General features: G+C 38.3%; 1 protein-coding gene across 6 annotated transcripts in view; it reads right to left on the reverse strand.

Annotated features, from left to right (window-relative positions):
- Window positions 1–6,418: 6,418 nt before the first annotated feature.
- LOC122561773 (semaphorin-4D-like) overlaps window positions 6,419–13,465 on the reverse strand; it is a 217,384-nt gene continuing 210,337 nt past the window's right edge. For all 6 annotated transcript variants that reach the window (XM_043713948.1, XM_043713910.1, XM_043713930.1 and 3 more), the window contains one exon: window positions 6,419–10,078. In XM_043713948.1, the coding sequence (XP_043569883.1) occupies window positions 9,153–10,078 (926 nt within the window). In that variant the 3' untranslated portion in view covers window positions 6,419–9,152. The remainder of the gene's footprint in view (window positions 10,079–13,465) is intronic.

The raw sequence follows: 13,465 nt of genomic DNA on the forward strand, positions 1-13,465 counted from the left end.
CCCCACCCTCCTCTAGCTTATCTCTCCAAGCTTCAGGCTCTCTGCCTTTATTCCTGATGAAGGGCTTTTGCCCGAAACGTCGATTTCGAAGCTTTTCGGATGCTGCCTGAACTGCTGTGCTCTTCCAGCACCACTGATCCAGAATCACCTCCATTATAGTCTGATCACACCACATCGTCGATTCTCAACACCTACTAATTTGAAGGCCTAAAACCAAATGCTTGCCATGAATGTGATTACATAAGTAGTGTTGATTGCATAAACTTTGTTAGCACTATCCATACCCTGTTCAGAAACCCAAAGTAAGAAAAATAACTTGAATAGAGTGCCCAGTTAAGCTTCAAATTCTTTTGTGATTGGATTTGCATCTTATATTGGATGTTGTAATTATGTCTCAAGCTATCGAAGAATCCCACAGTACAGATAGCAGGTTACAAGTCATGCATCCCACCCAGAACCATCCACCCAATCTTATCCCTGTAATCCCACAAATACCATGACTAATCCACTTAACCTATATATGCCTGGATACGACAGGGCAATTTAGTATAGCTAATCCACCTAACCTGCACATCTTTAGGCTACTGGAGGAAACCGGAGCATCTGGTAGAAATCTATAAAGACACGGGAAGAACATGCAAACTCAACACAGTCACTGAAAGCAAGAATTGAACCCAAGTCCCTTGCACTGAGAGTCAGTACTGCTAACCACTGTACCACCATGTCGTCTTAGGTTGTGAATACAGTAGCGCCTCGACATACGAACGATCCTGTTCACGAACAAATCTGTTTATGAACAGGATTGTACGTAAAATTTTGCTTCAACGTACGTACGAAATTCAAGGTACGAACGAAGGTAAAAACACAAAAAGTCAGTGTGCGACCAGGTGGTTTCATTGTTCTGCTTTGCTACGCGCTTATTGAACGCAAAAGCTCTTGGGCCCCACGTGATCTCATTCCGTTCGTCTTTGGCGCGTGCGCTGTGAACAGCCGTCCAAGCATTTTTACGCTATCCGAACAATGGGAAAAATTGATTCAGTTCGCAAACTTTTCGGAACGGATTAAGTTCGTAAGTCGAGGCGCTACTGTAATGTCTGTCTATATTCATTGCTGTTCAGGTAACTGCACAAGAACTAGGTTGGTTTCAGAGATGCCTGACTTTTTGTTTTAAAAAGTCAACTCTGCCCCAGATTTTCCATCATTCAGTCAGTCATTTGTCCTGAGTAGATGGGAGTTTTGCATGGGAACCCATGGGGAGCAGATTCTAAAGGAATTGCCCTGGAATTCAAAGATTTCACAGGTAAATTCCTTTCTGACTGCTACCACTGAAAGTCTCTATTTAAATCAAAGGATATGTTGGGGTAGGCTGAAATGAAGTAAATAATCATGCAGGAAAAGCTAGACTATCAAATATATCGCCCTGGTTCCTTATAACTACTTAAATGATCAGTCATCCTTAACAAAACCACACTTGCCCCCCCACCCCACCCCAACACCTCCACCTTTGGAACCTGTTATTAGTGGTGTGTCACAGGGATCAATCCTGGGGCCACGATTATTTACAACATATATTAATAACTTTACTGAGGAAGATAGCCAAGTTTTGCTAAAATTATACAAGACTATAGCTGGAATAGCGAGAACCTTATTTAATACAAGAAAACTGATATTGCAGGCAGATCAGAGAAAGTTCACTCGACTGATACCAGGTATGGAAGAAATGTCTTACGAGAAGAGTTTGAGTACATTGGATCAGTACTCATTGGAATATAGAAGAATAGAGGGGACACCTTATTCAAGCAAACAGGATTCCGAGAGGACTTGACAGGGTAGATATGGAAAGGTTGCTTTCCTTTCTGAAGACTCTAGGAGCAGATGGCACATATTTAAGGCAAAGATGAGGAAATTCTTTTCTCTCAGAGGGTTGTGAATCTGTTGAAATCTTTACCAGAGAGGGCAGTTGAGGCTGGGTTATTAAATATATTCAAAGTTGAGATAGACAGATTTCTAATCAGTAAGTGAACTAAGGATTATGAGAAAAAAAGCAGGAAAGTGGAATTGAGGATTATCAGATCAACCACAATCTTATTGAATGGTGGAGTAGAGTTGATGGGCTGAATGGTCTACTTCTGCTGATTCTTCTTACTAACTGGCATTCTACCCCCACCAACTCAGCCAGCTGGCACCCTGCCATCTCAGCACCCTAACATATACTTACCAGAGAAGCTGTCAAAGCAGTTGTCTGGGCATTAAACATTTCAGAATACAGACAGCTAATTGCTGTAGAAAAGGGATGTGGTTTGCCTTGCTCTGACAGATAAGGAGTATGGAGGAACTGACTGAATGCAAGAATGGCTTTGCACCACTGAAGCTCTGAAAGGATACACAGCAGAAATGTAAAGCTTTCTCATAAACATAGAGCAACAACCTGCATAAGCCTGCCTCCCTTTGGAAAATTGTAACTTAATTGGAAACTAAAAGTTTTAAACTACAGATAATATTAATAAAAATACTACAATTCATAGTCAAACATTTTGGACTGTCGATGAGTAATGAGGGTCTGGAAATGAGGCACTAAGCCTGCCAAGCTAACAGTAGGTTTACCATTCATAACAACATATTATGTCATTGTCAAGATGATATAAAATCCAGGCTTGGAAATGCAAAAGGAGAAAATCTAAATAAAAAGCAAAAACTCTTCACATATTGACTTTCAAACATGTCATGGTGAGCATCTTTGGAAATTTCTCACTTTACAAAAAGCAAACTAATTCATCATCAACAGTCCTCAGAGGTCAAAAAAGGTTTTGCAATATGCATTGCTGCAAATTTAGGATTAAATCTTAACTTTAAACACAGTCCATTTTAATAACTTATTTTGAATTAATATGTAAACTAACCACAATATATTCCATGCACCTGACATACAAGTTCACTTGCACTTGCTCCTAAAAGATTTGACTTCTTAAGAATTAGCTCATTAAATGATGACATATGATTCGATACTCAGTGGAGAAATAAATGAAGCTTAGACCAATGGAAAAAGCATGTCAATTGGGTCAAATACTCTTTTCTAATTACTTTTTTGGAACTCACAGCAAAACAACTGATTAATTAATTCAAGTGCAATGGAGGATGATTGTTAGTGATTGATTCAATGTGGACAATTTCAAAAATATTACTGTCAATAGATAAGTTAAGAGATTAGCCACTATGGGGAGATTTTGATTTCAATGTATGCCATTTTTAATGAGGAGAAAGTGAGGACTGCAGATGCTGGAGATCAGCTGAAAATGTGTTGCTGGAAAAGCGCAGCAGGTCAGGCAGCATCCAGGGAACAGGAGAATCGACGTTTCGGGCATAGAAGGGCTTATGCCCGAAACCTCGATTCTCCTGTTCCCTGGATGCTGCCTGACCTGCTGGACTTTTCCAGCAACACATTTTCAGCCATTTTTAATTATGCAAGCACAGTGTAGAACTACATGTAGCCAGCAAAGTTCTTGCTGATCGTAACATATTCCACTTAAATCCATTCTTCTGCTAAATTAACAAATATTGGCTTCGCACTTTTGAGATCAGATGGTCAAATGCATTTCAAAATATTATTACCAGGCAGCAAATACATCATAAAATGCACGGTAGGTGTAGTAGTAAGGAAATTGGACTTTATGTCATAGTCAATTAGAATGCTATTGAAGAAAACATGACAAAGTCACGCTCCATAGTTCAGGTACAGGTCAATGTGCCAAGGCTACTTAAACTAGGCACCTAAATTGAACTCTCTCCCCACAATCCTATGGATGGATTTCATAAAAATTGTAGTATTGGTATTATTACATTGTAAGTATGATATGCTACATTACCCGTTTCTTGGTTCAAAGTTTTTGGATTATTGGAGTAGGAAATGGAAGTCACAATATTGTACCTACAGTGTTAAAATGTGGAGATAAAGTGCCCTAAGGGGTAAATTGATATGGTAATTCCATTGCTTTTAGACTAAAATAATTTGAACAAAAAAGTCACAGAAGGATTTCATCCTAAAGTTGAATCTGAACCTGGGTTGCATAATACACTTGATCTCAGGAACAAAGTGGGATGCAGAAATACAAACGACAGTGAATTTTGGCAATTCAAAGAATGCAGATCTGGAGTGGGAGGACTTTTAGATCTTAACTGGACATAATAAGCCATTAGTATTGCTGTAGACCAAAGACCAAATAGCTAAACCATCTTCCCACCATCATCTAACACATGGGACTATCACCACTATCATCATCACAGAAATAATAGAAACCTTCCAGTGTGGAAGCAGGCCATTTGGCCCATTGAGTCCGCACTGACCCTCCAAACAGCGTACCACCTAACTCACACCCCTACCCATGTGACCCTGCATTTCCCATGGCTAATCCACAATGCCTACACATCCCTGGATATTATGGGATAATTTATCATTATCAATCCATCTAACCTGCACAACTTTGGACTGTAGGAGGAAAATGGAGCATCTGGAGGAGACCCACGCAGACACAGGGAGAATGTGCAAACTCCATACAAATACATTGCTCAAGTGATGGGTGTCTACATATCCTGGGAGTGGGAGATGGTGGGGGGAGGAAATCAGACCCAGGTTTCTATCGCTGTGATGCAACAGTGCTAACCACTGAGCCACCACCCAGGCCTAATAATTTAACAGAAAAATCTGGCAATAATTTGCAATAGAAAATATCTGCATTCAAAACAGAAATCATTATTTATTAACTGAATGTTAAAGGACAACACAATAGTAATTCTACCGAAAGCAGATGGTTTCAGAGTGCCTCAGGTTGTCCTCCCAATGGTAGTTCTTCTGAGCTGCGGGTGACATCATTTCAGAGACTCGGTTCAGAGATATACTATATTAAACAATGTTGTACAGTAGACCCCCATACCCGCAGGGGATACGGTCCAAGACTTACCGCGGAAGTCTGAAACCACGGATAGGTGTGAACCCATTCTTTTAAATGGGAAATGTATCTTCCCAGAAGCCTCCTGGTCCCTGGTTCTGGAACGTCCCCTTTTATATGTTTTGGGCCACAGTAAACTGCGGATAACTGAAACTGCGGAAACTGGACCCAAGGATACAGGGGTCACCCTGTATTGAAAGTCAACCTATGGCTTACCTATCACTACAACTTCCTTAGCAAACTTTTCCTTCTCCACTGCTATAATTTTAGCTGAAAACCTGCCTATATGTGCAAGCAGATTTCTGAAGTTCAGCCAAGGCTACAATCACTGAGTGAGAGATGTCCCAAGGAAACTCATCTCTTAATCTATTATTGGAAAGTGATAATAAATTAGTTTCAACGTAAGAAACTTGAGATTTGTCACTCAAGAATGATATACAGTATACCAAATACAAATTACATTAAATTTGCATCATTTAACAAATATTTCAGCTGATGCTTGACTACTTCATGGGGGATCAATTTAGTAAAATGATGTAAGGGAAGGTAAGAGCAGGATGTAACTGAATGCAAGAAAACATTGTTTTTCATCTAATTGTACCTGACTAAGGTTTGAAAACGTAGTTATGAACACAGGAGCATGCTGGACCACATTAGCTGAAGTAATTATACAAATATTTGTAGCAGTAACAGGCCATTGCTCAAGTGATGGGTGCCTATGTATCCAAGCTTTGCATGTAATTAATTCAATGGTGATTCAGTTTTAGTTAACATTAACAAATTTGTCCTCTCCTTAGTCATAGAATCCATTTATGGGACCATGAAGTATTTTTGCACCCTCTCTAAAACAATTGTTCCAAATTCACATTTAGTTATTTGAACTAACTCTCAACAGAAAATGAATTCACAGTACTCTAGCTATTAATCTATTGCATTTATATTGATCAATTTCCAGTGCCAATAAGGTCTGTTGTCAACTACTTTCTTGTCTCCAAAGGTTTCATCTGATCATTCAGCACTGAGCAGGATAACGTGGGCCACTGATTAGATTACTTACAGTGTGGAAACAGGCCCTTCAGCCCAACAAGTCCACACTGAACCTCCGAAGAGCAACCCGCCTAGACCTATTCCCCTACATTTACCCCTTCACCTAACACTATGGGCAATTTAACATGGCCAATTCACCTAACCTGCACATTTTTGGACTGTGGGAGGAAACCAATGCAGACACGGGGAGAATGTGCAAACTCCACACAGACAGTTGCCTGAGGCGGGAATTGAACCCAGGTCTCTGGTGCTGTGAGGCAGCAGTGCTAACCACTGTGCCACCGTCAAACTAATTTCCTGTACAAAAGGAACTCCTATCTTCTTTCTTATTTTTTGGTAACTGTTCTTCCTTTCCAAAAAGCATAGTACCAGGAAATACATTATTTCACTCTGCCTCTAAAAGTAAGATAAAAACATCAAATTCAGTTTTGAAAGCAAGTTTTTTTTAATATGAAAAAAGTCAACAAGTAGCAGAGGTAAAGGATTTTCATATTCAGCCAGAACATGCACAATTAAGTAACTATCGAGTGAATTAAATTGATTTTATTTAAAGATAGTATTTATTTAGAACAATATTGAGTGTCAATCTTGATAACGACAAAGTTTCAAATTTGAATCTCTCAGTAACTATTCTTGTGCTCTTAATAAGCAGTAATCTCATCATCAGAGATTAATATTCTTTGTCAGATAGCCAGCCAGCCAGAAACAAACAATCTTCTTTGGGGCTTCTCCTACTTCATCGCTAAAGCTCCAGCTGAAATAATCCCATTTACATGTGTAAGCAGATATCCAGAGTTCGATCAAGGCTACGTTGACTGAATGAGAGAAGTCCCAAGGAAATTTACTCCATATTCTATTAATAGCATGCAATACTAAGTGTGTTGCAATTTGAGCAACTTTGGAGGTGTGCAATAAAAAATACCATTCAACGATGAGATGTACTAGAAATATCACAATTACGTAATATTGCATCATTTTGAACAATGGTCACAATACATGCATATTTATACCTGCAAAGTACAGTGGATTGTTGATTTAAGTTTTATTGTGCAAATCTCTGTAAAAACGTACTATTTCATCTTATAATCAAAAGTAATTAATACACATATCCACTTAATAAAAAAACCATAGTACCACATATAACAAGTTATTAGCTAAGTGAAAGATATAAAAATGAAAAAGTCTTTCTAGGTCCCAGATAAACTCTGTTTACATTATCATAAAGAACAAAGGTTCTAACAGGATATCAGGGACTGGCTTTGAACTTAGAGAAGTCTACACAATTCCAATATTACCACATGTAAAACATTCTTCCTTGGTAAAGAAGAGGCAAGTTGCTTCAATGCAATTAAGGTGTCCAGGTTTGCCTCTATCCTGCTTCCACTTAATAAAAAGGTAATTACTCCTGTTAGCAGATGGTCACTCACCAATAGCTTGACAGAAGAGGTGAACAGATCCAGGGCTACACACATTAAGTATCTGGTCGCTCAGCAGTGGTGGTAACAGTTGAACCACTGTATTGTCTGCACTGGACCAATCATGAGAAGACCCTTCAGGTGGGGTAATAGCAAAGGGAGAAGATGGACCAGGCCCAAAAGGTGGAGGAGGGACCGATAGGAGTGAAAGGTAAAACAGGAGAAGCTGTGAGACAGAAAGATACAAACCAAACAGAGTTCTAAAGACACAAACAAGATTGATCATGCATTAAAAAAGGATAAAAAAAGGGCGATAGATTGAGTCAGGCAAAGTAGTAGTGGTATTTAAAGGACTGCATAAACTTGTGGCGTTGCAAGGCAGATGCAGAAAAACACACAAGGCTCAATTAAATTTTCAGTGGTTTAAAATATTTCTGTAAAGGACATTTTTGCTGGCTTTAACTTTTTACACAATTAAAAATGAAATTTTACACACCATTTCCTTTATGACTTGTACCACTAAATGTACCACACAGAATGCTCATTTCCCTAGAATTTAGTTCTATATAAAACCTTTTAAGACTTTTTTCTTGAATAAAGTAATTTCAAAAGGAACATGTCTTTGCTTATATACACAGTAGCAAATAAAGATGCCAGAAAACAGAATGAAATGACTTGTCATGCATAAACTTAAAAATGTTGTGGCAACGACAGATTAAAAAGCCAGTTAATTGCACCAGTGGGTCTTGTTCTAAATAGCAGTTCAGTAGGTTACTAAAATGACTGAACGTCTATAGCAGCAAAACACAGGTTCCAATGTTGGCTTTTTTCAGTCTTACCAAAGTCCACCGGATCAGCTTTTTAAAAATCCAGTCTCAAACATCAATGACTTCACAGCTGTAAGAATTCACTCCTTCCAACAATGTAGCCATACAATATATTATAATGTGTCCACAGCATACGATTTTGTCCCATGCCACATTGGTTGGAAAAATTAATCTCTATGGCAATGTGGCTACAGTTGGTTGTGTGTTTGGCTGAGCATCAAAAGTCTTCCACAAGTATGAAAAGTCTTGGCAACTAAGCACTCTGTTGTGGCATGGCTCAGCAACAGCATATTAAAAATGTTCGTTTTCCCTTTTAAAATGTTTCACCACTCAATCACATTTTTATGGACCCCATGTTTTACTGTAGCATATACATATTGTAAACTAAAGCTATCTAAAGTTTGTACAACACACAGCCTTTTGGCAAGAGACAAGCTAAAGAAAACACATATCTAGTGTTCATTGTTTGATCCCTGAGTTGCTGTACAGTGTTAGCATAAACAAAAGCATCAACCTACATTAGATGCAGCAACAAAATACAATAATTTCTAACAGAATATTACTCCAGATTTTCAGTGCAATACAAAATACCATATATACAGTATATGCAAAAAAAAGATTTATGCTCCAATTTGGACAGCACTTTTGAGATTTACCAATTTGATAAATTATTAATTTCCAATTTGGAATGAAACTCAAATGACCTGTATACTGAGCACATGAAAACAATAGAGATTGCTGAATATAATGCAGGTTGAACGTGAGATTGATATTCACTTTTAACATCATTTACCAAGAAGTACGCTTATCTAATAAAACCTTTTAAAGTTTTACATGATTTTCTCTTTTTTTCTAACTTTCTGTACTCACGCTTGCAACCAGCTGAACTTCAATAAACCTATGAGAAATACAAAAATATGCTAGCAAAGACTCTGAACTTCCTCATCAATGAATTTAATGTCAGGAATATCTGCATCTTTCTCTGCATCAATCGAACCAATGGAGTGGTTTTCTTGGATTTGCTTGAGCTCTTGAGCTTTCTCTGAACTTGGAATTTTGCCATTCCCACAGTCTGATTCTGTTTCATAACCCTTGTCACCAGCAGGAATCTGCTCACTACCTTGATTATCTGAATTGATTTTCACTGCCTGGTGCTTTACCAGCTCCTCAGACACATCATAATCAAATTCTGGTTTCTTTTCATTACTGACTATACACAGGCGTAGTTTCAGGCAAGGATCTGGCAAGTATTTCATGTAACAATTGTAACAAATTAGGATTAGGAAAAGAAGTGTAATCACTACAAGTAAAGATAATAAAACTCTATCATTACTTTCCGCAGTTGAAGGCTCACTAATAGCTTGAGTGTCTACTACTGAATTTGGAAGTGGAGGGGCTGAGAATGGGGAGACTGAAGTGTATGGCACAGTTGATGTGAACATATCAGTTTGAATCTGGGGTGTGAGTGTATGAGGAGATCTCTGTTCTTGATCTGTGCTTGTCTGCGTTGTTGCAGAATTACCTTGCATTTTGGCAAAGGGTGTAGTTGGGGAGGTTGTTACAACTTTAGATGGACCCTCTACGATCAGAGAATACTTTTGCACCAGCTGTTCATACAGGCGTCCCTTCATAGATTCTACTGCCCAGCAATCATAGGTACCAGAATCATCTTCATTTACAGAGAAAATCAGCAAATTGTTTTGAACAAGTCGGTATTTTGCATTCTCACTGAGAGTATTGTTATTTAACTTCCATATAATTTTAGCCAGTTTAGACATGGGTAAGCATTTCAATTCTTTAAATCCTCCTGGATCCACATGATGTTCTTCAGATATTGCAGATTCCACTATAAAATACAACAAAGAAGAAATAATGCATATTTAATTAACATGGTCAGGTCAAATTGCTTTCTTAAAAGTACAGTCACAAAGGACAATTTGAATATTCAAAATTTATGTGGAGCTCCAACCGTGAAAAATGCACACCAAAGTATTGGCTTAAAGATTTCCAGTTTTGTGTATTTATAAATAAGAATGTAGAGTTTTTCATTTTTTATTATAATCAAATAAATTGCATTATGGCTAATTATAAATTGAAATCAAATTATTATTATATTAAGCATATTTATCGTCATGTTCATCCAACAAATGCCTTAAATGAGCTGCGAACTTAAAATATGAAGATTTGCAAAATTTTAAAATGTCCATCACACACAACAGTTTCTCTTCCTTTCCTCACCTCCTTCATCATAATCTATTTTTCATTCTCAAAACTTGTATCTAGGGATCACTGCATAAAGTTTAGTCAAGACAGGGATTAGAGACTCTGAAATGACTGTGGAATGAGAATTCTATATTCAAATATTCAAAGATAGTGTTTCAATCATTGTATATTTGCATTTGACAAATAACCCTTTTTTTGGCCATTATACTAATAGAAATTCAAGTATTTTACTAATTGTGACGAATCTACTTTCCATATTCAAAAACATCAAAATAGACACTCCTTGTTAGATTACTCCAGCTATGTTATATGCTTTTATATGTATGATATTTGTTTTAAATAATGACAAACTTGAATTTTTCTTGATAGTAGTTCTGCTAGTGGACCATTTTTTTTGTTTCACCAGTTATATACGATTTGAACACAGATTTTGGGTGATAATGAACAAAAGGTCCTTTTCTTTAATCAGAGAAAAATTTCTAAAGTTTTTTTTTTATTTTGAAAGGGAGAGCCCACCTTTCAGTTATTCCCAAACCATACACAAACTGTAACTGAATGGTCTAGTTATTCCAGGTCTTCACAAAGCATTACTCTGAAATTGGCTAGTCAGAGTTTGAATGCAATCTGGACATCAGTTTAATACCAGATTTTCCTACCTCTAATTGGAAAGCTAATTAGTCCACAGGCAGTCAGAACTACATTTGAAACTCGGGGTTTGGATTCAATACCACATTTATGAAAGCCAATTGTCCACCACGAGAGGAGAAGACTCCACAAACATCCCATTTTGAATGATGACAAAACCCAGTACTTCAAGTGGATAATTTGTATCAGTCTCCTCCTGTGGTCCCCAACATCAGAAAAGAGAATATTCAGCCACATGATATCAAGAAAAATATGAACTTATTTGGACATAGCCAAAATTATGGGTTCTGATTATATTGTCAGTAGCAGACAGAGATTCAGAGATTCATACTCCTGAAATAGCTGCGCCCTAAGCTAATCTGCAACATCTACCCTAAAACATGGAAAATTGTCAAGGTATGCCCTATCTGAAAAAGTAAGACAAATCTCTCAAACATCAGCAAATGATGGAAGAAGTGTTTCCGAGTGGCACTTACACAGCAATAATGTGCTCAAGAATGTGCACTTTTGAGTTCCTCAAGAATCTCTTAGCTGTCAATCTCATTGTAAATTTGGTCCAAAATATAAACAAAAAAGTTGCATTCCAGAGATGAGTTACAACCAAGTCAAAAATCAACTGACTGTGGTATCGTGGAGCCTACCAAAACTGAAGTCAATAGGAATTGGGGACACCATCATCAACGGTTGGAGACATAACTACCACAAAAGAAGTCATTTGTGGCTTTTCAGAAGCCAATCACCTCGGGCCCAGGAAATTGCTACAGTGGTCCCTCAGGTCAATGCTCTAGGTCCAATTGTCTTCAATGACCTTCGCTCTAACATAATTTCACAACTGGGAATGCCTACTGATTATCACAGTGTTCAGTTCCATTTGCAACTATTCATATACAACAAGATGTGACCAACATTCAGCGCTGTTGAGGTAAGCAGTGCTCCCTGAATTGTGTTTTTCTTCTGCATGGACCTGCAAGGTTTGAGCACACAGCACTGCCTAGAACTGGAAAACAATGCCATGATCAGAGGCTGCATGCCAATTTCCATGCATGGAATGTAGGACAGGCTGCACATATACACTGTCAAGCAGCTTAGAGGGAATGCTGGTGATAAGTGACAAGTAACATGTGCACAACCTTTCTGAAATAATCTAGTAAGCCATTCAGTTGTATCTTCACAGCGATGTCATTTGGCCTATCATCACTATCTGACTACACAAATCCCATTTTCCAGCTCTTGGCTCATAGCCCTGCAAGTTATGGAAACAAAAATGAATATCTAAATACTAATTAAATGTTTTGAGAGTTTCTGACTCAATCACTTTCATAGAAACACAGAAATGGTGGACCAGGCTCACAGGTCATTTGATCCTGTGAGCCTGGTCCACCATTCAAAATGATAAGAGTTGATCTTCCAGTTCAGCACCCTATTTCCACTTTTCTCAGATATCCTTTGATCCTTTTAGTCCTAAGAACTATATCTACATCTTTCTTGAAAGTTTTCAACATTTTCGCCTCAACATTTCCAGTTGCAGAGGCTCACCACTCTCTAAGTGAAGAAATTCCTAAGTTATACTTTATTTGAAGCTTGAGAGCCCTGGTTCTAGAATCCCCAATCATTGAGAACATGCCTCTTGCATTTTCCCCGTCTAAGCATCTATTCAGTTCATGCAATTCCCCAAAGCCTGGCCCCATTGACAAGTTATAGGTCAGGAGTCTCCATTAGGCTGAATGTGTGCAGCTCAGTTGGCACCCTATCCATTACCTTAAGCAAACACTTAAGAGTCATATAGTAAGGATACAGATCTTTCAGTTCAAATCATCCCTGTCGACCAGACATTCCAATCTGACCTATTCCCATTTGCCAACGTTTGGCACATATCCCTCTAAACATTTTCTATTCATTAACCCACCCAGATGCCTTTTAAATGTTGTAATTATACCTGCCTTCACCACTTTCTCTAGCAGTTCATTCCATACAGGCACCACCCTATGCATGAAAACTTTCTCTCTCAGGTCTTTTTTAAACCTTTCCGCTCTCACCTTAAACCTACATCTTCCAGTTTTGGACTCCCCTAACCTAGCAAAAGACATTGGCTATTCACCCTATCCATGCTCCTCGTGATTTTACAAATCTTTACAAGGTCATCCCTCAGTCTCTGATGCTCCAGAGAAAGAAGTTCCAGCCTGTTCAGCCTCTCCCTATAGGTAAAAACAATGACTGCAGAGGCTGGAAACCAGATTCTGGATTAGTGGTGCTGGAAGAGCACAGCAATTCAGGCAGCATCCAACAAGCAGCGAAATCGACGTTTCGGGCAAAAGCCCTTCATCAGGAATAAAGGCAGAGAGCCTGAAGCGTGGAGAGATAAGCT

The sequence above is a fragment of the Chiloscyllium plagiosum genome, chromosome 2, assembly GCF_004010195.1.
Source record: "Chiloscyllium plagiosum isolate BGI_BamShark_2017 chromosome 2, ASM401019v2, whole genome shotgun sequence".
Lineage (NCBI taxonomy): Eukaryota > Metazoa > Chordata > Chondrichthyes > Orectolobiformes > Hemiscylliidae > Chiloscyllium > Chiloscyllium plagiosum.